Source organism: Suncus etruscus, chromosome 3, assembly GCF_024139225.1.
Source record: "Suncus etruscus isolate mSunEtr1 chromosome 3, mSunEtr1.pri.cur, whole genome shotgun sequence".
NCBI lineage: Eukaryota > Metazoa > Chordata > Mammalia > Eulipotyphla > Soricidae > Suncus > Suncus etruscus.
The window spans coordinates 61,390,726-61,417,727 of NC_064850.1; the positions used below are offsets into that span (position 1 = coordinate 61,390,726).

The following is a 27,002-nucleotide window of genomic DNA, read 5'->3' on the forward strand; positions in this document are numbered from 1 at the left end:
TTTATTTTTTTTGGTTTTTGGGTCACACCCGGCAGTGCTCAGGGGTTACTCCTGGCTCTACATTCAGAAATCGCTCCTGGCAGGCTCAGGGGACCTTATGGGATGCTGTGATTCAAACACTGACCTTCTGCATGCAAGGCAAATGCCTTACCTCCATGCTATCTCTCTGGCCCCAAATGCAGTATTTTAATGAAAACATTTCAAGTGCAGAGAAAGACTTTCAAAGCATGTATAGCTTTGGTCTTTCTAACAGGGCAAATAATTCACTTTCTTTCACTACTGCCCCAATACCCCATTTTTCCCCTCCCATTCCATACCTCTGTTTCTCTAGTATTCCTTTTACTGAAGACCAGTGCTTAGTTTCCTCTGCCTTTGGGATTGGTTATTTCCCTGATATGTTTCTTTACATTCCTCATAGGAAAAACATTAACAATGTTATACCAATGCTTTCTTGTAATATGGTGATAGTCAAATATTATTTATTTTAATATATACACGTACTTAACATAATTTACTTCGACCAATATCAATATCATGTTAACAATTCAGAGTTCTATTTTCATGGAATAGTATGATTCATCAATAGAGATCAGAAGGAAGCTAATCCCATGTGCATTACATAAGGCTGACAAGCCTGTATAGAAAAGCATTCTTTAAGTTTTTATTTGGGGGCTGGAGTGATCGTACAGAGGGTACAGCACTTGTCTTGCACAAGGCAAACCCAGGTTATTTTTCCTGATATCATATAAAGTCCCCCTGAAGCCCTGCCAAAAGTGATCCTGAAATGCAGCAGAACCAGGTATAAAGCTAGAGCACCACTGGAAATGGCTCAAATACAATAGAAATATTTTATTACATCTTAGGTAACATAATTAGAATAAGGTTATTATTTATTTATTTATTTATTTTTGTTTTGGGGGCCACACCCGGTGACACTCAGGGTTTACTCCTGGCTCTGCACTCAGAAATCTCTCCTGGCTTGGGGGACCATATGGGACGCCGGGGATCGAACCGAGGTCCGTCCTGAGTCAGCCGCGTGGAAGGCAAACGCCCTACTGCTGTACTATCGCTCTGGCCTTAAGGTTAATGTTTATTAATGCTTATGTTATTGATATAAAAGGTTACTGACGCACCCCACCACCTAAGTGCACTATACCCACTTTTTCTAACGTGTCCCGGGGGAACAGAAGTGACATCATAGGGGCTAAGCCTTTTAAATGCTTCTTTTTCACTTTGTAACAAACTGGAAAACTCAGTCAGATAAGTATTACATTCCTAACTATTCAATCAAATCACACAAGTGACGAGAACAGGACAACTAGAAATAGTAGCAAATGCATGACTCAAGCTTAAACCTACAGGCAGGTTTAGATTATGGCTACAACTGGGAAATGCAGAACCAGAATTTGCAAATATTCACGTTTATCAAAAGAAATCAGAATGTGACTTTTAGCAATAATTGCACCCCCAAAATGCATAAGGTTGCAAACATCTTCCAAAACTGCTTAAACATCATGTGTTTAAACAAAATATCGTGAAACACTCCTGTCTTGAATTATTTTTTCTTTTTTTCCTGAACCACTTATAATATCATTTTTATTAAACACACTCTATACTTAATGTTGAATAAATGTTGGTCAAAGTTAAAAAGTGGTGCAATAAGTCCTTGGAAAGCACCTACCAAGTCCTCGTGTAGAATTAAGCACTAAAGCTCTTACTTCACATACCTACGTATCTACCCATGAGTAGCTTGGCCTTTTCTCTCAGGTAATATTCAGGACACTGGGTAGTAAACACTTCAAAAAAAAATCTTTAATAGACGCCCTATTTAATGGGCACTTAAGTGTGGCTAGTGGAATGGGACTGATCTTTAGCACACCTGGTGCCATCAGACCACTTTAGCTAGCATTTTGCAAACCTGTGATGAAAATTGATTCCAGAAGTGACTCTTTTCCTCACTAGCACATAAAACTGTGACCAGAGTCCATCAATGGATGAATGATGAAACATATGTATGCTTTTGCACATGGAATTTTATGAATATTATCCAGCCATAAAGTGGAATAAAATGCGTATCACAGCATGGAGAGATCAGTCAAATCAATTCAGTGGCAGAAGCCATACACACGTCATTCCAAAAATATAATGCCAACTTCCTCAGGTTTCTTAGGAGCTTGTCTTCTAATCAATGTTCAGTTTCCACAATTCACCCACCTTTCATATGGTTAATCTCGTCCACTTGAATGAGACTATTATATTGCTTATGTGAGCCACAGATTTCTAATCTTTGCCTTAGGGTAGCAGTTTAATTCCAAATTGCCAAGTTTTGGCTCAATGATAGAAAAAAGTACACATTCATCTAATTTTTTGACTATTCAGTATGTGAAACCTATATTATTTGGACACATATCTTAGTATTTATTTTTTCAAGAATAAACTAAAAAATAATCTGTAAGATAAATTCCCTTAATAAAAATCTTACTATTATTAATAAATCTTTTAAGTCACTTGATAAAAGAAAAAAATAATTTTCAATATATTAGGGTATAGAAAAAAACAAAAATTGTAGGCATATTTTAAGCATGCCAAGCAATACAGAATACAAAAATAAGACAATTAATCTGTACGTCTAATATTTTTACTATAAATACTCACCTTAGAATGCATAAGCAGATTTTGCCTCCGGATGTGAGTCTGCAAAATCCAAATCTCTGTTTACTTTCAATGTCTGTCAGTACAAAGGTAAAGTGCTGCCCAACTTGATTTTGTGACACTCTAAAATATAGTAATATTATAAAACATTACATGAGGATTTGTCCAAGGAAGCAAAAGCAAAACATTTATATGCAATACAGGCCTCTGCAATTGGTTGATTCTGAAAGCTAGAACCATGTTCTAAAACTATGAAATATGTAATTTATGAGTCAAGCATCAAAATAAGCTCTATAGGCTGAACAAATAAGCATATCCCAATTACTTCCTAAACTATCATAAAATATTTTACTATGAGTTTTTGCATGCCTAAAAGCATTAAAAATATTTTATAAATCCTGAAAATATAACTGAGACAGTAGCAGTAAGAAGCTAGACATAATTACTCTTATGCTCAATGCTCTCTCTTCTAATTATTTGAAGACACTTAAGAGAGCAAAGAAATGGCATTTACCACCAAATCCGTTTAATTGCTGCTTCTGTTGACATTTCCACCCACTAATACATATGCAAAAACACTAGTAATATTTTTTCAGTATTCTCTTCTAGTACTACTGATACTCTGGAATAAAGTTACAAATACAAACTAAAAAATACAATTTTTACAAAAAGCTTACTAAATACGAAGGATTTTAATTAGACATTATAATACTGTTGTGTGTGTCACACTGTATATAAGGTACTATAAAAACATTGTTGAATGTGTAAAAAGAAATAAATTATCTTTCAATTAGTGTGTCAACAGCAAAATATTACTTTTGTCAGGAAACAGTAACTTTAGTTGTTGAATATTTTACAAAAAATACACTTTCAAGTGTGAGAGGCTTTTAAAGTTTTTCTAAAACTTTCAAACTAACTTCCAGTACCTAATGTTCCTTTGGTGCCCAAAGTACAGGATACTTTCTTAACCGTTCTTTCATTACTTTATCCTTGCTATAGTCTGAAAACTGCTTCCCAGGAAGAACATAAAACAAGATATGTCCATTAGCGTATCAGTTTTAATTGGACCATAATTCCAAATAATATTGTAAAATCTTAGGTTTTTCACTTTAAGAAAAAATGTCTAAATAAAACTTCATTTAATATATTTTATGATATTCTTTAAAAAACTCATAATAGAGTGTGAAAATAACAAGAAAAATGATAAATGAATTGTAACTATGCTCAAAGTATTATATGTTTTGTGAAACTCCAACTATATACAAGTAATGCCATGTTCGTTCAGTATTCAGTAAAATACAAATATAATGAGATCTTCAAAACTGCTAGATTTCTCTGCAACCCTCCATCATAATACACTATTTCTATAAAGCTATTCTTGGTAGACAACTAGCCATGAGTTTTACAGTAGCACATAGATGGTCTTTTCAATTACAGTAAATGAGATAGAAACCAGGATATGTATACATATATATGTGTGTGTATATATATATATATATGTATATATAATTTTAAATGGGATTCTATAACTCCAATGAAAGATATATTAATATTATCTGTTTCTTTTTGCAACATAATAATTTGATCACTATCTAAAGAATAAAAGAAATAATTTGAATCTTCAGACTTCTAACTGAACATAGGTGAGGAAAAAAGACATAATGATTTCAAATACTTTTTTATTCCCAATGCTATTTACTTTTGAATCACCTCTGATCTTTCCTATTAGAAACAGTGATGAGAAAGTCTACTTAATTGAAAATTTTTAAATACACATAAAAACTTGAGGGGGCCTCCTAAGATGACTAAAGTGATTTTTAATGACTCATACTGTACCTTTCGATGTCAAAGGGGAAACAAAACTTCGGCACACTCTGTAGGACTTCCTGAAATTTCAAATAAAAACAACCTTAGAATATTTTAAAGATGCAGTTAAACTTTCTAGAGACACTTTCCAGGAGAAAAGTTTTGTTGTATTTTTCCCCCCTTAAGAAAAATAGCAGAGGTTTCTCGACTAAAATAATTGATTATTAAAAAGGAATTAAGTTTGTGCTTTGGCAGATTGCACTGACAATGCCACGAGAGCCCCAGGAGGGAAAGGCCTGGCCTGAAGGGTATTAACACCCTTCACATCCCCGCTGGGATTCCCTTCAACAAGGCCATATGGATTTTACAAGAAGCACAGCACCATATGGGTAAGCTACGTCTGCTGCTACTTGTACCACAGACTAGCCACAGGGACTTCTGACAGATCCTGGCTCAAAAATATAAATGTTGTTTCAATTAAAATGCAGGCAAAGAAAGGGGAATGAAATTGGCAGCTGAATGAATTACTGAGAGGTATAATAACTCTACGTGTCCCATAGTAAAATGTTTTGTTGTTGTTGTTTTTTAAAGACTTTATTGCTAAAGAAACATCTTTAGACCTCAACTCTTAGTAAGTTTAACAAAGTTTAAAGACTTTCTATTGCTAAAAAACATCTATATGCTTCAACTCTTAGTTTAACAACCCAAAGTTTTATATCAAATAACCTTCTTAAAGAAATGATTATCCTTTACAAAAAAGCCTTGAAACTTAAAGCAACATAGATCCTATCCTGTATGCTTTCCTTTAAGAATTTCCTGATATACAATGTCTGATTATAAAAATGTATTAATTTTAATATCTGCATTAATTTTACAGTCATCTTAAATGATTTCCAAAATGTATTTCATCATACAAATATTAACAATTATAACAAAGATGGCATTCCTTGTTACGCTTTTGACAAACAGAATAAAAACTATATTGTTGAATTAAAAATAACATAAAAATAACTTGATTATAAAAAATTTTTAGAATCAAAGGTAACATTATAGGAGAAGTTCAAAGTTAGGTAATTTTATAAGACAAAGATGAGATTTGGCACATTTCCCATTAAAGAAGAAAAAGGGCAAATATATTGCAATAATCAAATCATGTTTCCCCTCTATCAACCCCTGCCCCACCCAAAAGTTAACTATTACCTGCTTAGCAATAAAATTTCATCCAAAGATATCAGTATTTAAATATTTAAAGTTTATGTGGAAAGTAGTATTTGTATAAAAGTAGAATTCTATTTTCTTAAAATAAATGTTGCAATAGCTAACAATTTAAAAATAAAATATTATCAAATTTTGATGTCCATGCCTATAGATGCTTTAAGAGTCAGTATTGAAGGCATCTTTAAAATAAAATCATTCTGCCTTTCTAATAGTATCCCAGTTTACTTATATACATGTACCTTTATGAAAGTTATCCATTGATGCCATCTTTATTTTTAAAAAAATACTATGTTTTGCTACAGAGAATATTTCGCTCTCATCTAAAAGGGTCAATAAATCGAAAGTATTAAAATTACTTATACTGAAAGCAGTTCATTACAAACACAAGTTCATTTGACCATTGCTAATCCTTATCTTGTGCTGTGCAAAGGATCTGCCACCGTTTTTATTATACATAAGAGTACTGCTGAGATCCCCTCTCTACATTGTTCAGATAATTTCACTAAGAGTACAGTTTTCAAATATTCGCTCTCAGCATCTGACTCGAGCCCAATTTGTAATATGTTTCATAGCCATTTTTAAACTCAAATTAGGAAGAAAGCTCTCTAGTTAGCTGCTCGGCCTTTCAACCCTCCCCCTTCCCTTCTCCCACGAGCAACACACAGGCACACACTTCTGCAAAACAGCCTCAGCTCGCTTCCCAACTGGCAGAAGCATCCCTCAGGGGACAAGTCTTTAAACCTCCGCACTCTTTAAAATTCAACCAGCCAGCAGGTCTATAGACTAGTGTATAAACAGTATAGACAAAAAAAATCCTCTCTCAGCTTATGTCAGTGACAAAGCAGCTCAGCAGTTGACTGCTACTCCCCTGACAGTAGAAGCAGGGTTTACACAGATCAATCGCTGAAGTCCCACCTAACTGCCTCAGCTGAGTCCTTTTCCTTAATTACAGGTGCAATTCAAACAGAAGTTGAAAGAGAGAAAGAGAGAATGGAAGATAGAATTCGAGAAAGAGAGAAGTGTTGGATGGAGGAATACAACACCTACAATTAGGTCATTTTGGACCAGTTAGCAAGAATAACAACTAATTGAAAATTGTACCTTTATGTCTATTGAAAGTCTAAAGTCCAATATTAAGGTCTAATAAGGCCTAATACTTTCACCTATTTTTGGTAACATACATGTGAAGAAATGATCTTTTAGGCTTTCTTTTTCAAGAAATACAATCTCCTCAATGAAAAAAATGAGTTTTAAAAATTCTTTAAATTTTTTAAAATATTAATTTTATATAAAGAGCATATTGAAAAATATCTGACAAATTTTAGAAATCACAGAAAAATGCAGTATTATAAAATACAAGGAGCAATAACATATACTTGTATTTGGCCCCAAAATATAAACTATCATATAAAATTACTGGGAACAAGAATAGATGAGATTTTTTTCTTGGAATTTTATTTTATTCTACATAATTTTCCTTAAAAGTAAGCTTTGTGATAAATTGATTTGTTATTATCTCTATATCCCATGAGGTTACCACTTATAATTATAAATTGATCAAATAAAAGTGGAACAAGAGGAACAAAATCTAGTTTTTAACAACTATTTAACTATTTTTCTGGGTTAAAGTTAAATAAACTACAAAGATATTAAAAATTTTCTGAGAAAATTATAAAATAAAATATTTCATGACAATATCAATAATTGTTTTCCCTCAACTCTTTCTTCCATATTCTATACTGAAATAATGGTTGTCTAAGGCTCCACATATCCATTTCTTCCATATTCAATAAAGCATATCTGCCGAGGCAAGCTAATCTGTGCTCTAAACCTCATCTATCTTTTCAATTACAACTACCATATCATTGGGTTTTAAAATATTCCTGTGAATGCTAAGGCTATTCATCTAACTTCTTTCTGGTACCAGGTTTGATTGTCCCCCATAAATCTCAAATTCAGAATGTACAAAACTGAAGTCATTCCTTGTTATAGTCCTTATAAGCTGCAATCGCAGCAGCAAGTCAACCAGGACAAAATTCTGGTCATTGTCTAGACCTTCCTTTTCCTAACTCCCACATATGATCAATCATTCATCAAATCCTGTTCATTTAATTTCCAAACCATCTTTTCCCAGAGGTTCTCAGAGGAAGGAAAGACACAATTAGAACAAAGATGTAAATATCACTTGGGAAGGTGGTAAAGCCCATTTGATTGTTTACCTTGTAGAAACCCCTGAGGATTTTGAGTCTATCTTAATTTAAATAGCATCTAAAATTAAAAAATAAAATCAGTTAAGAGTCATACTTAACTGATTAAGTATACTTAATACTGTATACTGATACTTTTTCAGTGTGATCTATGAAAAGACTCTCTGGAGCTTATTCATTCCTCTTTCTTTCAGGGACCCAGGAATCTCATCCTCATCTGATGCCTTGAGTGTATTAGTTCTGTACTCTCTTAATGGCCACAAAAGGAACTCCTTAAATTTAACCTGTCAGATGAAGTCAAGGTGTCTAGTGATAAAATGTGTCTCTTTCAGTTGTTCTGTTCCTATCAAAGAAGAAGCCTTTCCCAAAAGCCTCCTTGGCTTAGTTTCCCATTATATCTAATTAGCCAGAAGATCACAGTCTTTGCTAAAGTAATCATAGTACCAGAAATAGTAATCAATGCTAAGCTTAGCCCTTAACGAGGAGTCATAATTCAAATTCATTCACTTTTTATTAACCATGACACATTCTTGAGTAAAGCATCATACTTTATGTATTATTTTTCATAGTCATTTTAATCAAATAAACATTAAATTTAAATAGCAATCTTAAGGAAAATGTAGTACACTATGACATAAGGGCATTTCTTAAAAATTACTTTTATTCATTTAAATAACAACTAATAAATTTTCAACAACAAAGTCAACTTGTCAACTTAATCTAAAATTTCACTAAAAATCATAATTTTAAAAGTTATTTACTTAAATTTTGATTACTTCCCCAAAGAAATGATAATTAACTAATATCATGTAATCAATCTATTTATACCTTACGCATGGGAATAATAAAATACTCTTCTCTAAAGGTACATATACTGAGATACTTAATTACCATCAAATTGTCTAGTGCAGAATTGAGATTCCCAAAGGACACTTGAGCATGTTCTAGGGAAAACTCACAGGATATTTCAAATTTTCAAGGAAAATACTGCTATGCCAGCAGGGTAATTCACCCCAAATGCTTTTTATGAAACTATCAAATTGTACTTCTATGGTCATATGCCTCTTTAAATATTAGATTCTCATTTTAATCTAATAAAATTTCCGAAACCAAAAGAAACATTAAAACACAATATACTGATCTTCTTTTCTTCCCAGTCTAATTAGCTGCCAGATTCATATTATTTCTCTCATTCTCCATCCCAAGGTCACAAGTAGATAATCTTTCGCTTGTTCGTCATCTATAGGTCACACAGAGATAATCTTTCTGTTATTTTCATGCAAACATTGTCCATTTACCAGCAGGTCACAAAGTTAAAAAATGACTGCTGTGTACAGATGACTAATTTAGGTTTGATAGTTTCCAAAATGATAAATTTTAACTATTCTTTTTTTTCCTGATTCTGTATAGAAATTAGGTCAGAATTGTGCCAGAATTACCAATGCATCTCTAGTCAGAGAACCCTATAATAAATCATAATAAAAGCTGACAAATTGTGAGATGTCTTAAAAGTAATAAAAGCATGAATTTTAGAGAATAAATAAGAGAACCAATATATTAAGTAATATATTTGAAAATATATTCTTAGATGGCTATTATAGTCTTAGAGGAATGATATATTTATTATTCCTCTATGCTTTCATGGTCAATCCAGCCTACAAGATCCTTTAGTAGAAAGGAGAATCATGTTGTAATGTTGAAATCTAAAAAAATAATCACCCATGATTTAAAAAAAGTTTTCTATGAATACTACTTATAAAGCTATGAAGTCTAATCAGTACTAACTTGTATATACAAGCCCAATGTGATCTGTTTACTCAATAATACACATATAGTGTTTAGTAAATATTTAATTTGTGGTCACAATAAATATCACAAAATGATACATGAAAAGAAAATTAGTGAGAAAGGGAAAAATAACCAGAAGATAGACAGGTAACTCAAATCAAGGAGTCAACTTCTGAAGAATAGTAGAAGGTAGAAGCTGGAAAATTGGCCACATGGGACTATGAGGAGAGGGAGTCACAGAGTAGGTAAGGGCAGTCTTCCCATCACAGTAAAAAAAAATTCAAAGGAAGGTTTAGGAGAAGAAAAAACAATAACAAGGTTATGAAGGATATAAGAAAAGGGGGCTTGTTCAATGAAAAGAAGAATATTAAACAAGCCTCCAATTAAACCCATAAAGTCTGGACTAGCAAAGAATAGAGAAACATTCCCCTGGTTTACCCAAAACCCTTTAAACTATCTCAGCAGAATATCAGTAACATTTCCTTTTTCTTTCAAAGTTATCCAGATGATAATTTATTGTACTATAAACCACAACAGTGGTACCCTGGGCTCTGGGGTCAGTGGAATGGTGCATAGACACCAGAAAGGACAAGAGGGATCTTTCCAGAATGACAGAGATAGTCTCATCCTTCAAGAAATCTCAATTCTGCAAGAAACACTGAAGAGCTGCACTTCACCACACATAAATTATTCAACAAAAATAAATTAATAAATAAATCGTTGTCACCCTACATTGGAGAAATGAAGGCTTCAAGGATTTAAAGCAATGGAGGACATACCTGGGTTTAAATTTGAAAACAATCACTCTGTCACAGTCTGCAGAATCAAGTTTAAAAGTGCAAGAGTTGAAGGGCGGGGAAGTCAGAAGAGAAGCATGGAGCAGTGGTAACCTTAATTAATACATGGCACTGGTGGAACTCAGAAGGCACAAAATTAAGACAGAAGTAAGAGACAGAGAGAGAACACAATGGTTAAGGCACTTGCCTTGCAAACAACTGATCTATATTTAATCCCAAGTACCCCACAAGATTCCCCCCAGCATTAAAAGGAGTGATCTCTAAGTGAAGTTCCAGGGAAAAGCCCTAAACTGTTTCTGATGAGACCCAGAAACAATAATTTTTAAGGCAACACATACAAGAGAAAAATAGAGACATTGATAAATTGGCCCATGAAAGAATTCAACCTAGATGATGACAAAAAATGAGAAAAGAAATGAGATTTGAATTTAAATATACATGTCCAAGGATAAAAATAACTAAATTTCTCATACAAAGATAAAAATATGTGTTGATTTTCCTACTGATTCATATCTAGATGCAGAGTATATAGTATATGACTTCTTCTGACATTATAATTACTGGTGATAGTCAGTGACTAATACCAATGAAGTCACAGCAAATCAGTAAGTCCTAGTTCTTAAAACTAGCATGACCAAGTGAAAAATTGTATAATCCAAATCTCTAGAGGTTTTTTTTTTATTCAGCTTTGAAGTTTCCCTAATGATCATCCATATTCTGAAAAAAAAATGTGTAGAATAGATATGAAAGTAAATTGTTTTAGGACCATCAAAACCAAGTGGCTTTGGTGCACATTTCAAGAAAGTGCCATTTAAGAATTGACGTGTTTCCTTTCTGATTACTTCCTAAATAAAGATATGATCAAGTAATTGCTTGTTCTGGGTCCAGTTATGACCTAAACACCTTGTAAGTATATCATTTCATTTAATCCTCATAACAACCCGTATCTAATTCCCATTTACATTGGGTGGTGGGGCGTGGAATAGTTGTTAAGGAGACTAAGTACCTTGTCCAAAGTCACCAAGTCAGCAGTTATGATTTGAACCAAAGCTTCTAAAGATAGAAGCTTCCCCACCCTACATATGGCACTAAGATTCTAATACATAATTAGTCTCAATCTTACATCTACTTGGCCTCCATCCACATATATTTACATATCTATATGTATACACATACATGCATATTTATATAGAGTAAAGGTTATACTTAATATTTTAGAATCAAAGTTCAACCAGGTGGAAAAATTAAGGAGGAAAAAAATTAAGGGGGCTAAGATGCAAAGAAATCACTGGAGGTTGGATGGCATACCATTTCATAAACAATGTGAACTTTACTTGCCTGAGGCTTTTCTATTCCCTCAAATTCAGTCTTAGAGAAGGTAACATTGCTTAAGTCTAGGTTTCATGATTACTACTGAAAACCTGAGATTGACTATAAGAGCAAACATCAAACTCCTTTCAAATAACAAACATAAAGAAGGATTTAAGCTGATATTTTCTCACAGCTGAGTATAATAGTAAAATTAAAGTATATTACTGAAAATCTAAAATAAAATCTGTGTTACATATCAGAACAAGGGTCGCATCATGGGTAAATAATACCAAAGTAATACAAGTGTGATGAAGTTAAACAAGATTGTAGATAACAGATGGATTCAGGGTTAAGAAAGTATTTTATTATCTCAGGTTTTGTGTAAATCTAAAGAAAGATTCAAGTGTCAGAATATAGCTGAATAGAGACAAGAGAAAATTAGCTCAAATGACAGACATGAGACATGTCAGAAATAACTTTGAGCAATTCTATTCAACAAACTTTGTTAGATGTTTTTAATCACCTTCAAGCAGAAACTAAGTACTTCAAATAAAACCTAATTCAGATAAAGAGAGCAATTAGAAATGAAATATTAAGATTCTAGGGGCTTCTGATTTTTTCTGAATTTCTAGTTCATCCTATGCAAGAATTTTATTTTATAAATAAATAACGTCTTTTATGTTTATTTTTAAATAGATCATTTTTATTGTCTATTAAATCTGAGTCCAAAGTTACCTTTTATAATACCGTTTCCAAAGTTCTACAAAAGAACATGTGCACTCTCAGTGTACAAGCTTATTCTGCCCCACCCATTACACAACATGCACCTCTTAGAGTAAATTCAGTTCACAATCTGCTGATATAATCTTTGGCCACTTGCTGAGATTAAAAGTGAAGGTGCCAAATTTGGTCTTGGTTCTTGTAAGGCAGAACTTTTTCTGTAAGAAAATCAGCAGTGAACACTGGCTCTTTTCACACACAAAAGTCACCAAACAGGCTTCACCAAATAGCATTGAGTTTTCATCACTCCAAGAATGCCCACATAGGCTCAAGTGACCATAAAGAGAAAACATAATTTCCTGGTCTCTTAAAAAATAGTTTTGTTTAAAGAACCTGAAACCATCTATATGATTATTTGATTATTATTATTATTACTTGATTTTCAGTGAAGAACTAGTAATTCTTTTGAATAAATTATTTCATACTTTATAATGTATATCTTGATCCTGTTCATACTGCATTATTTGTTACAACATAATATTGGATTTGAATATGTGAAAATTGTGAAATAATTAGAAAAGTGACTTATTTGGAAAAGGAGACTGCTGGCAAATTTTACTGTTAGATCAGCCTTTGGTCAACAAAAATTATGAACAAACCATCCAGTTACTGAAGGCATTCTTGAAAGTATATACAGCACCTTGCATTTGAGTACTCTCAACATTCTGCCTGTGGGTATTTCTAACTCTACATTCATTGAGACCCCCCTTTCCAGTATGCCACAGTTGACTTCTGTGCAATGTGTGAAACTTCATTCAATGTCTGTTTATTCAGCATCTTATATAAGATTCAAAGATGAGAGGACCTGCCCCTTAATCTGAGGAAGTCAAATATTCATTCTCTTTGCTTTTCTTTTTGTTTTTTTGTTTGGGGGGCACACCAGTGGTGCTTAGGAGGTACTCCTGATTATTCATTCAGACGGTATTCTTGGCAATACTCAAAGGACCATACAGATGCAGGAGATAGAAGCCAAGTTGGCCACATACAAGCACCTTACCAGTTGTACTATGGTTCATTCTTCTCTTCTTATGGAATCCTCCCTAGAAATCTGTATCCATTTATCTGGCTCTCCTAGGTTTATTCTTTCTTTTCTTTCTTTTCATTTTGGGACCAAACCTCATGAATACCTAGATCTGTGGCCAAAGGTTATTTCTGCATAGCTCAGGGCAACCATAAGCATTTGCTGCAACCTGAACTGGGAAAGCCATATGAAAGGTAAGCATGGAACCCCCTGCACTATCCGATCACTCCAACTCCTCTTCACAGGCCCCTTCCTGCCTTTCCACAAGCCATTGCCATTGAAGTTCCCAAAGTTCTCTCCTGAGTCCTCACCTTTCCATCATAAGCACAGCAAGAAAGCCAGAGGACTAAGTTCTGAATCCCATTCAACCATGTATCAGTTGTGGGAAGCCATATGCAGCTTTTCTCCCCATTTCAGTTAGAGGTAGGAAACTACTTAAAAGACTTTTGTATTTGAATGCCTGAGTAACCAAAATTAGAAGCATTATCCACCCCCAAATCTTTTCTGGTTAAATAGGCTAAAAGAAAAGAAATATGTCACTACTTAGTATAAGCTTACAAGAGAAATGCTAGAAATACACTTAGAAAAATACATGTGAACAATCATATAACAGTGTCTGAATAACAAAGCTACAAAGTAATGTGAATTAAATCATATTGAAATACTACAGCATTTACTTAAAATAATATACAACAACCACAAAGTTATTTTTGAAATTAGATCTTATAAAGGCCAAACACTAGCCAAATGTTTGTATACTACATGAGGGATTTCTATAAAGTATCATATCAAGCATTATGTCATTAAAATTTGAAAAGCCTAACATATGCAGCCTATTAAAATGCACATAACTTATCTCACTCAAGATGAAAATATAGTTAATAAATAATACTATTCATCTCAACTCTTCCAACTCCCTCTCAATATACAAATGCATTCCTTTTCTCCCAAACATGGCAGCTGGGGATGAAAAGAAAGATTTCAAATGATCATTTTCAAATCATATTCCATCATCTTTTCATCGGTCTTCCCTAGATGTTCTTTGAGTCCCATTCTTTTCCAGAGGTCTCTTTTTAGATCAATCCATATTTCCATAATCCATGCTGCTGTTTCCTCCTCTGCTCCCCAGGGTGGACTAACCCCCACAACGAGAATGTGGCTTACAACTGTCATTAAGCCTTGTAACAATAACAAGATAACAAAAGAACAGGGTGGGAAGAGGCTAGCTGGTGCCATATGTTGATCAAGTTCAACATTTTCAGCTAGTAAGAATATTTTTTTAACTTTAAAATGTAATCGTTCTTTAATAGAAGTTTGTTTCTCTCCATTTGTAATTTCATGCTGAAGTTTTTAAAGATTAGTTAAAAAATGAATACTTGCACACTACTACAAATAAAAGAGTTTTATTTGTTATTAATACTGTATTGCAAGGAGAGGAAATATAGAAATGCACAGTAGGAAAGGTAAGATGGAAATTTATGGTTAGTTACTGATCCTTGTTATACTTATTCCTGAAAAAGAATTTTCTAAAAGTCATTTTAAAAGTAACATTAAGCAAGATTATTTCAAAAATATAATATTCCAGAAAAACTAATACAAACTTTATATCTATTTTATGAGCTTTATTTTTTCTAATCAAGTAACATAAAAATATGTCACTCTTCTTTTACTTCCCTTATTTCAGAATTAACTAAATTTGTAGTTTCACTACTTTTAAACTAAAAGAAAAAATACAGAAAGTAATTTATGTCCCATTATTATATGTGAATCATTATATGTTTTTATATTATATTATTTTTTCTGAATGCTGAGAATATGATCTCAACAATTCTTCACTGTTTAACTCAAAGATTCAGATACCTTTGTAGTAATAAATTACAGATTACTTTTATTAAATATTTTACTGCTCAATAAAAAAATTCAGTTTCAGTGAAAATATATTTACCTCTTTCTCTCTGTAATTATTTAATTTCTATAAATTACTGAGTAATGCCAGGCATCTTAAGATTCAGATGAATCATTTGCCTAATTGGAATAACTTGCACAAAAATAAAAACTTCCTCTCCAAAACCTGGCCTCCCTTTTAAACATAAAAAGTGGGGTTTTAGATTTTAATATTTGCAATATATGTAAAAATATTATCTAAAATAACTTGATATATTTAATTTTATTTTATAATATATAGAAATTTTCCAAAAAAATTTCTAAAATATGACTTAATTTTACAAAACAGGCCTCTCGGTAGTAAAATTTTTATATAAGAAGTAGAAAATGCAAAATAACAATGTGATCACATTCTGCCTTTAACTTTCTAACACTGCATTTTCCAAAGAAATCTTTATTGAGATGAGTAGAAAAAAATAATAAAATGATCTAAAATCTAATTTTAAGCTTTTCCATTGTTTACTTTTTAATTTTATTCTAATTTGTAATCATCTGATAAAAGCATATACAAACAAACATTATTAAAATAAACAAGAATAATGATATTCCATGTATCTACAAAGAGAATATTTTTAAAATGGTTATTTTAGGGTCACTAAAATAGGTAACTGATAAAATGTTTCTTTCAAATATGAAAAATTATATAGACATAATTATCTCTCACTCATCTCTATTGAATAATATTTTATTAAAAATGAATAAATGAATTTTCCTTAGTTATATGTGTCTATATACAATATATATATATGTATAGGGATGCTAAAAGAAAAGTTCAAAGTCAGGCATAAAACTGGTTAAGGACTGGAGAGAGGCTCACAGGCCACAGTATACCCTTTCCTGGGGTCAGTGCTAGGCACCCCTTCAGAAGTCTTGCTCAACCCTGTGAGCAAGGGCAAGATCTATGCACCACAGGTATAGTCTAAAAGAAAACCCCAATACTTCAACATTTCACCCTTTCCACCTGGAAAAAACAGAATTGACAAAGAATTCTACTCATGTAAATGGAATCATTCTTAGTAAATTTCATGTCAAAAGTTACTACATTTGTAATATACCTATTTAAAACAATTTCCCTAATTTTCAGTTCATCAAATTACAGAACAATATTAATGGACAATCATCTATACAAAGATAATTTCCAAGACATAACCCTAAAAAAATGATCATTTAGCAGAACGTAAGTATACATTTTCTTATATGTGATTAAAGGGATATATATATATATATGATTTGTTAATTAGTTAATGCCAGAATGTTTTGAGAAATGCACCATTATTTGTAGCATGTGAAATATGAAAGATGTTTCCTTAGACTTCACTTCTTAGCTTTGAGATAACAATAGGGAAGATTTATAATTCAAGCACAGAAAAGGCAGTGTGTTTAAAAATTCTTATCTTCTTCTATTTTACTTAATTTAAACACCATAGTTATAAGGTTGTTCATACTAGTTCCTCTTCCTCCACGCACAGGTAAAGTTGTTCATGATTGACTTACTGTCAATCTTCACTAGTATAACAACCCTTCACCAGTGCGCATTTCCCATCACCAATGTCAACAGTTCCCTCTCACCCTCCCTGATGCCCTCTTTCCCTCCTACCACCCTCTCTTGCCTGTATCTGGAGCAGGCATTTCACTTCACTATGATTCTTTTTCCCTGTCTCTGTCTCTCTATCTCTGACTCTCTCCATTTTTGACACTGTGGTTTGCCCTACTGTTAGTGAACGGTTGAGGCCATGATTTTATATATACATACATATATATATATATATATATATATATATATATATATATATATATATATAAATTATTTTCTTTTCTTTTCGGCCCTCAGCTGTTACTCCTGGTGGTGCTCAAGGAATGAGGTGGTTTCCAGCTGGCGTCCCTCAGCTGAGCCTACTATCCAATCTGCTGCAAAGTCTCTTCAGCCCAACTTTCTTAATTTATTTCAATGCCATTAAGTTAACTTTTGTGAAATAGATTCTTTTTCTTGTAAAAACTCCAGCATGACAGATGAATGCTTGTTAGTTTTTCATGAATGTAAACTGCATTAAAATATTTTTATTAAACTTTTCCCAAATCCATGTTCTCTCTTGAATATGTATTTCTCTTTTCCTCCTTGACTTCCTCCACTTCGGTTTGTTTTTTTGTTTTTTGTTTGTTTTTGTTGTTGTTGTTGTTGTTGAGTCACACCCAGCAGCACTGAGGGGTTACTCCTAGCTCTACGCTCATAAATCGCTCCTGGCAGGCTCAAAGAACCATATGGGATGCTGGGATTCGAACCACAGACTTTTGCATGCAAGACAAATGCCTTATCTCCATGCTATCTCTCCAGCCCCGACTTCCTCCACTTTGGAAAAGCCAATATTTTCAAACACAACTCTTTTTGTTTGTTTGTTTGTCTGTTTTGGGGCCACACCCAGCAGCACTCAGAGGTTACTCCTGACTCTGCACTCAGAAATCACTCCTGAACAGGCTGAGGGGACCATATGAGATGCCAGAAATCGAATCTGGGTCTATCCTGGGTTGGTCTACTGCAAGGCAAATGCCCTACGGCTGTTCTATCTCTTGGCTCCGATCAAACACAACTTTCTCTCATTCATTCTTTCTTTCTTATTCTTCTTCCTTCCTTCTTTCCTTCCTTCCTTCCTTCCTTCCTTCCTTCCTTCCTTCCTTCCTTCCTTCCTTCCTTCCTTCCTTCCTTCCTTCCTTCCTTCCTTCCTTCCACCCTCCCTCTCTCTCTCTCTCTCTTTCTTTCTTTCTTTCTTTCTTTCTTTCTTTCTTTCTTTCTTTCTTTCTTTCTTTATTTCTTTCTTTCTTTCTTTCTTTCTTTCATTCTTTTTCTCTCTCTACCTCTCTCTCTCTCTCCTCTTCCCCTTACATCTCTCTATAATGTATTTAAATAAAAACTTTCTTTAAATAAAAATCTTTCTTTCTTTCTTCTCTCTTTCTTTCTTTCTTTCTTTTTCTCTCTCTACCTCTCTCTCTCTCTCTCCTCTTCCCCTTACATCTCTCTATAATGTATTTAAATAAAAACTATTCCAAGGAAAACCAATATTTAGAGAGTTGGACTTACTTTCTACTTATTACCCTTAATTCTCAGACTCTGCTGCTTCTTCTCGACCATTTTATATACCCCACAGATACCCACCCTTTTTCTATGCCTCCCTATGTAATTTTAATATTTTTCTGCATAGATAATATTCTAAGTCATTCCTCTGGTATTCCAGACTCACATTTTTATTATTCTACTCACTTCATTACCTGACAGGGAAGAGATATTTTATTTCCTTTCCAAGGACTTGACCCATTATTATTTTTACCTTTTCCCTATTTGATCAATTTCTATAACCAATTTGTCAGCAAGTCCTGTTAGTTTGGTCTCTTTCATATATTTCATATATATATACATATATATATAGAAAGAAAGAAAGAAAGAAAGAAAGGAAGGAAGGAAGGAAGGAAGGAAGGAAGGAAGGAAGGAAGGAAGGAAGGAAGGAAGGAAGGAAGGAAGAAAGAAAGGAAGGAAGAAAGAAAGAAGAAAAAAGAAAGAAAGTAAAAAAAAAGAACCAAACCGCAAAATATTGGGACCCTGGAGGCTAGGAATGATCATTATATTGATCACTATAGCATTAGGTGAAGAATTGAATTTTTATTTAATAAACAGTGAGCATTTATTAATGCTCCACTAACCTCAAATTTGGACAAAGAGCCAAAAATTCAACCCCAATGAAAAATTCTGGGGCTCAAGAGATAGTAGGGGCCGGAGAGATAGCACAGCGGCGTTTGCCTTGCAAGCAGCCGACCCAAGACCTAAGGTGGTTGGTTCGAATCCTGGCATCCCTTATGGTCCCCCGTGACTGCCAGGAGCGATTTCTGAGCAGAGAGCCAGGAGTAATCCCTGAGCACTGCCGAGTGTGACCCAAAAAACAGAGAGAGAGAGAGAGAGAGAGAGAGAGAGAGAGAGAGAGAGAGAGAGTAAAGGGGTAAGGAGCTGGCCTTGCTGAACTTGACTGGACACCCTTGTATTGCATATTGTGTCCAGAGCATTATTGGAAGTAATCCCTGAGCATAAATAAAGTCAGGTGTAAACCCTGAACAGAGCTGCATGTGGCCCTCAAAGAAAAAACGAATTAACAAATTAATTGCTTCTTTCTTTTTCTTCATAGACAAAAAAAAGAAAGCTGCTCATCAGTTTTCCAGAAAAGAGCTTATTTGTATCAAAGTTTGCACATGGATTGTTAACCATATAATATTTAGCTCACTTCAAAAATGAGAAAGCCACTCTGGGAACAATGATAGAGGGAGGTTGACACTGAGGTGGGATTTGTCCTAAAATTGTATATCTAAGCATTGTATGTAACCTTTTAAATCACAATGGTTTAAATTAAAAAATATAAATTATAAAACCATAGTATAAATATGTAATATTTTCTATTTGTTTATTTCATGTCAAAATAACTCATAATTTTAGTCACCCTAAATATTTAAGAAGCGATATACAAAAATGAAAATTGACAATACAAATGGAATGTTCTGCACACTGAAAGTACAGCTGCACCAAGCAGTGCCAGAGTTGGGAGCAGCTCCTGTCATCCCAAACTAACAAACAAAACTAAGATACAAGTGGATTCTGAGAAGGAGTGGTGGAGGAACATTGGCATTCTGGTAGCATGTATGGTAAAGGGGCATGGTAAGCCTGAAATATTAGCATGAACACTACTCATACCTCAATAAAAACTTTGAAGGTATTTGGGTGGGGAGGAAGGACACAGGATATTGGTCATGGGAATGTTGCACTGATGAAGGATTTTATTTATATATATATATATATATATATATATATATATATATATATTAAAAAATGAAAAAGAAAAAAAAGAAAAGATAAGGCCTCCCAATTCTTACCATAGGCTGTGTTCTTTACACTGACTGTATAGAAAGAGGAGGTACAGTAAATGCACCCCATATACATCTCAACACAGGCCCTTTGCCTGGTCTGTATTATGAATGGGGGACAAAAAAGGGACAAAAAATTTTTGAAGGAAAAATTAAATCAAATTGTATTTTAAATATGTTTTTTTCCAAAGTCATATACTTTTAAGAAGTTAACACTACAGATAAATATCCTTAGAAATAATTGGTTTAACTTGCATATATAAATATATGTTACTATAACAAGAAGAGTTTAACACTTATAGCAATGACTACCAATTTTACATGAACAGAAATATGGTATGTTTAATATTATCAACTTTTTCTAATGGGGAGTATTTTCAGTATTTTCAAATACATTAATAAGGTATAAAATATACTGAAATTACAAGCATTAAATTCTTAATTGTCTTAGGAGAAAAAAATTAAAGTTACCTAGTAAATTCCAAAGACTTTTTCATATATATTCCATATCTATTCCGGCTATGTGCTATGTCCTTATTTCTCAATTGACCAAAATAAAAATAATTATCACTAGTGCAATTCCAGTGCAGTAGTAATAGCAGTAATAATTATTTTACTTCCATTTTAAATGTTTTATAAGAATTATGATACCAACCTGGTCTCCAAAATCTTCTGGGTATTTCCACAATATCACAGGATCTGCAAATAATTGACAAAAGGCATTAAGCAGAGGCAAAGAAACACTTAAATCAACTGTCATTAAAATGTTCAATATTGTCAAAGTTATACAATTGTAAATATTTCTCTCTAACTATTTATAGTTAAAATTCAAAACTAATGACCTTCAGAACTAGAATAAAGTTAATAACTTAGTCAAATTTTAAAAATCATGTAATAATTCACCATAATTAGATATATCTGATCTAATATAATTATAATATGATAATCATAACTATAATAATTCTTATTTTATAATTAGATATACTAGAATCTGATAGATACTCCAAATGTTAAAATCCTATATAAATTTTAACTTGAAAAAAGATATAACTAGCAAAAATCAATCAAATATATGATAACATTTGAGTTACATGCATATATAGCTGTATCACTTTTAATTTTCATTTAAGGACCAATATAAATTCACTGAAAAATAATATCTGCTTCATATAAATAGAATAAAAATTCCATTTTGCAGTTATATGAAGCATTTTTAAAAATAGTATAAGGCAATAGGTATAAGGCAACAAACTGACAATTTTGCTAACAATCATACTAATACTGATAAATTAGTACTGTACTAAATTATTTACAGACTTAATTTTCACTATTTTACATGCTATTTTCTTTTATTTAGTATATCAAAAAGTAGTCCTTTTTGGTAACACTAACAAATATTTTGATCATGCACTTATTTTTGATTTGCAAAAAATAAATATCTAGATACTGAAATATGCTTTTTATGTTTTGTACTTTTGTTTTGTTTTGTTTGTTTTTTGGGGCCCACACCAGGTGATGCTCAGGGTTTATTCCTGGCTATGTGCTCAGAAATTGCTCCTGGCTTGGGGGACCATATGGAATGCAGATGATTAAACCCAGGTCTGCTCTGGGTCTGCTGCGTGCAAGACAAATGCCCTTCTGCTGTGCTATTGCACTAGCTTTAAAATGATATTATATAATAGATTGAATTACTTATGGAAAAGCATTTATCAACCTGCTGTAATATAAATAAAATGTCTCACCTATAAGAATTTGAACTCCATTCTAAGAGAAAGGTATTTCACTTTCAACACTATTGCATGTTGACTCAAAAAATGTGCAATGAAATATAGTTTAAGTCTTCAATTCCAATGTCTCTTTCTTCCAGCAATGCTATTAATGTGAACTGACTCCTCTTACTTAAGTACAAATTTTTATCAGGTAATTTAACTTTAAAAGAAAGGGAAAAAAGCATACTTTTTAAAATGTTCATAAACTTAATTGAAAGTTTCTATGTTAGTAGAAATAAATATTTAAATGTACTAAGAACATGTTGCAATTCTATGAAGATGATACTGATTATGTTGTCCTTTAAAATGTACACATTTCTAAAGTGAGTGACATGCATTATAGAATCTATATATCATCTACAAATACTCAATGTGGAAGATAATAAAGGAAAATGCATGTGTATTTATGTGGCAATTCAATAAAAATGATAATATCTCATAAAATAAATGTATATGATAAAAATGATTAAAATGTTAAATAATGTCATCTTACGAGACAAAAGAGAAGAGGGCTGGAAGGTCCAGCTCACTACATGAAGCTCACCACAAAGAGTGATGAGTGTTGTTAGAGAAATAACTACATTGAGAACTATCATAACAATGTGAATGAACAAGGGAAGTAGAAGCCTGTTTAGAGTACAGGCAGGGGTTGGGTGAGGAGGAGGAAGATCTGTGACATTGGTGATAGGAATGTTGCACTGGTGAAGGGAGGTGTTCTTTGCATGACTGAAATCCAACTACAATCATATTTGTAATCAAGCTGTTTAAATGAAGATATATAAAAATAAAATAATATAAAGTCATCTTACATATATTACTACTAGTCAAATAAGGAAATTATCATGCAGAAATATAGAATATTGGTTATAGATAATGGAATTAAAAAATTTCTATGTATTCAAAATATTCCTCTTACTCAAATTATTTTAGTTACCATTTGGAACATATTTGTGACAAATTCTTATAACTACGTCATAAATATGTCCTAAAAATCAAGCAATATATTTTACAGCATTCTCCTTATAGTTTACCCCAGTAGCTGGTAGCCATTACAAAATCTGTTATGCTATATTTACAAAAATCCTTGGTCTAATATTGCTGCTCTTTTTGTGTTATCTGATCTTTTACAGTGAATAAAAATAAATGATTATATGAAAATAGCATTGTTTGGTCACCTATCAGAAAAATATCCCATTTATTGTCATTCAATGACATTTCAGCAGCCAAATGTTTAACATGCACACCCATATTTTGAAATGGATTAACTTAGTGACAGACTATGATAAATGTACTCCTCATCTGACAGTTTTGTAACAACTTTTCACAAGTACTACCAAGAAAGAAACAAAGAATCTCTGAAAAACTGACTCTATAATTCTACAATTTCATGCATATAGACTGAATTTTCTAGTTCCTGAGGATTAATTTCTACAGACCAAGTCTGATCTAGCATTGTTAAAATAATTTTATGCTTATTAGATGGGTGAAAGAATGAGAAATGCTGGCAGGAACATAGTTTTAGTAATGATGATAGAAGTTTCCCTTCTTTCATCAAGAGCACTTACAATTCAGAGAAAACTTCATGTACTAATTAAAAGTTTTCACTAGCAAACTAGAAAGCAAATATGGAGGGAAAATGCCTAGTTTTATTTTACATAAATACAGTTAATTTTAATAAAAAATATTAGGGTATAAGCATGTTAAATTTTTCATAAATCAATAAATTTGGTCTGTAAATATATTTTTAACAACACCATCCATTTATGATAAGGTCATTCTTAAAATATTAAGTGTGATAAATTTATGGTATTTGATTTTGTTATAACCAGAATTTTCACATTTTATGATCTAAAAAAATTTTTAATTTTTGGACTTAAATTTTTTTTAAAAAATTAACATCAGGGGCTGGGAGCTGGAGAGATAGCACAGTGATAGGTCATTTGTCTTGCATGCAGTCAATCCAGGACAGACAGTGGTTCGAATTCCGGCATCCCATATATCTCCCCCCGGCCCCCGTGTCTGCCAGAGCAATTTCTGAGTGCAGTGCCAGGAGTAACCCCTGAGTGCCACGAAGTGTGACCCAAAAACCAAAAAAATAAATAAATAAAAATAAATAAAATTGGGGGCCAAAGTGGTTGCACAGTGGTAGGGCATTTGCCCTGCACATGGCTGAACCATAGTACAGATGTAGTTTCAATCTCCTGCAACCCATATGGTTCCCCAAACCTTCCAGGACGATTTCTGAGTGCAAAGCCAGAAATAATACCTGAGCACCGCCGGGTGTGCCCCACCCCAAAAAGCCCCCAAATTTGAAATCACATAAAATACTATTGTGTAAACAATACTATAAAATATACAAGAAAATATTTAATTTGTATAAATATTTAATTTATATAAATATTTAATCCTGTGAAATTCACACAAATACTAGTTTTTTTGAATACCTTTAACAAAGTGACTCCCAGAATATAACCATATATGTATAGGTCTGTTTCTGGGCTCTATGTAGATCATGGTCCAATGATAAACATGTCTAACTTAATCTAGCAGCATGCTATTTTTACCACTGATGGCTAAGAATATAGCTTAAAATCTGAAAATATAATATTCCCAACTTTGTTTTTTGCTCAATATTGCTTGATTTTTGTATTTTTATGGGAATTTTCAGGGTTTCTTCAATGTCATTTTCTGTGAAAATGGCACTGAAATTTAGCAAACATTTATAGTCAATCTACACATGGACTTGAGCTGTTGAAAACTGTATTAAGTGTTCTGATCCATGAACACAGGATATGTTTTATTTCTATCTTTTTTCCTCTCATTGATGGCTACTCCCTTAAGCATAAGATCTTTCACATCCTTAGTAAAATTTACTCTAGAATTTTTATTCCATTAAAATAGATTTTTTTCTTCTGATTCAAATAATTATTATTTGTGTATAGAAGTGATGGTAATCTTTATGTCTTGGTCCTTAAATTTTACTGTATTCCTTTATTATTTCCTTCGGTTTCTCTATAAGCAACAAGTCATCAGCAAACCATTTTAATCATTTCCTATTTGGCTGTCTCTCTTCTTTTTCTTATATAATCAGATTAGAAATTCCCACACTACACTATATAAGACTGCTATGAGTGGTCATCCTTGTTTTGTTTCTTTTCTTAGAGGAGAAAGTTTCAAATTTACACTGTTATATCTGTAGGGCTATCATATATGTGTACCATTTACTAAGTTATGTTCCTTCTAGTTCTGTTTGATGAGTTTTGATTATGAAAAGAGGTTGAACTATAAATTTCTTTTTTTTGGTCAATAAGGTGATTACACAATTTTCCATTAATGAAATATATCACATTTATTAATTTGTGTATATTTAACTATCGTGGCTTCCAGAGCCAAATCCCACTTAACCATAATATATGATTCTATTAATGCAGTACTGAAATCAGTTTGCTAATATCTTGTTGGAAGTTTTAACACATATATTCAATCCTGTACTGACATTAATTTTTTAAGTATGTGGTATCAGGGCAATTCAGGTCCAATAAAAGGAGATTGGGAGTGTTTCTAATCATTAATTTTTTTAAAGAGTATAAAAATTATCATTAATTTTTCAAATATTTGGTAGATTTAACCTGAGAAGACATATCCCTTGCTCTACCATTTTAGGCAAGTTTTTTTATTCTTAATTCAATCTCACTATTGATTTCTGCAAAATGTTAATTCATTATTCAGGGAGCCTCATATGTAAATTTCTATTTCTTCAAATTTTTTAGTCTATAAAACCCTCCTTGTTTCTGTTATCAGTTAAAAAATCTTCATTTTTACTTTAAATTATATTTATTGGAGTTATCTTTTTTTCTAAATAAGGCTTTTCAGTTTATCTTTACAAAAAAGTGTTCTCTGGTTAGTTCATTTTTTTACCTGTTGTTTTCTAGTTTATTTCTTTTTCTCTAATCTTTATTATTTTGGGGGTGGCACACCCAGTTATGCTCAGGAGTCACTTCTGGCTATGTGCTCAGAAATCGCTCCTGGCCTGGGGGACCATATGGGGCACTGGGGAATCGAACTGTCGTCTGTCCTAGTTTAGCCTGTGCAAGGCAAACGTCCTACCACTTGCGCCACCACTCCAGCCCCTAATCTTTATTATCTTTTTATACTAACTTTGGACTATGTTCTTTTTTTATTTATTTGAGGTAAAAAGTTAAGTTAGACATGGTATTTTTATTCTGTAAACCTTTCCCTTGTCAGCTATTTTTGCCTCATTTTATAAATTTTGTATGCTATGCTTCCACTTTAATAAATATATTTTCCCTTTTGATTAATCTTTGACAAACTGGTAAAGTAGTTTTATTTTAGTTTATACATATCTCTATTTCCATTAATAAATTCCAGTTTTATAGCACCATAGATGGAAATGAAAATTTTGTTTCTTAAAACTTACTGATTTATTCTGTGACCTAAAATGATCTATCATAGATGACAATACTTGTCCTTGAGAAGACTATGCATTCTACTATGACACCCTCTTTTTATTTTTGTAAAGACTGATACACAAAGATCCTGGTGGAAGGTAACCACAGTCATATCTAGAAAAAATCCTTTTCAAAATAAACTGCATATGAAGCCAAATAGTAGAGCAGAGAGGGTACTTGTCTTGATTGTGTCAGAGGCTGGTTTGATCCCTGGAACCCTATATCTTCCCCTAAGTCCATTAGGACTCATTCCTGAGCATCACCAGGTGTGGCAAAGAAAAAAAAAAACACTAAAACAAACATGTAAACACAGAAGTTTTCCACATTTGCTTTACTAGTTTAGA

General features: G+C 32.6%; 1 protein-coding gene and 1 non-coding gene across 2 annotated transcripts in view; one reads left to right on the top strand and one right to left on the bottom strand.

The window, feature by feature from the left end:
- The window catches only part of DENND1B (DENN domain containing 1B), a 206,294-nt gene that overhangs the window by 134,315 nt on the left and 44,977 nt on the right, over positions 1 to 27,002 (bottom strand). The window contains exons 3-5 of the mRNA XM_049769751.1: positions 21,076 to 21,119; positions 4,489 to 4,538; positions 2,656 to 2,775 (exon numbers count right to left, since the gene is read on the bottom strand). Of these exons, the coding sequence (XP_049625708.1) occupies positions 2,656 to 2,775; positions 4,489 to 4,538; positions 21,076 to 21,119 (214 nt within the window). The remainder of the gene's footprint in view (positions 1 to 2,655; positions 2,776 to 4,488; positions 4,539 to 21,075; positions 21,120 to 27,002) is intronic.
- Positions 20,413 to 20,544, top strand: LOC126005127 (small nucleolar RNA SNORA51). Its single transcript, XR_007494302.1, has one exon. It is a non-coding gene; the product is annotated as a small nucleolar RNA SNORA51 (small nucleolar RNA).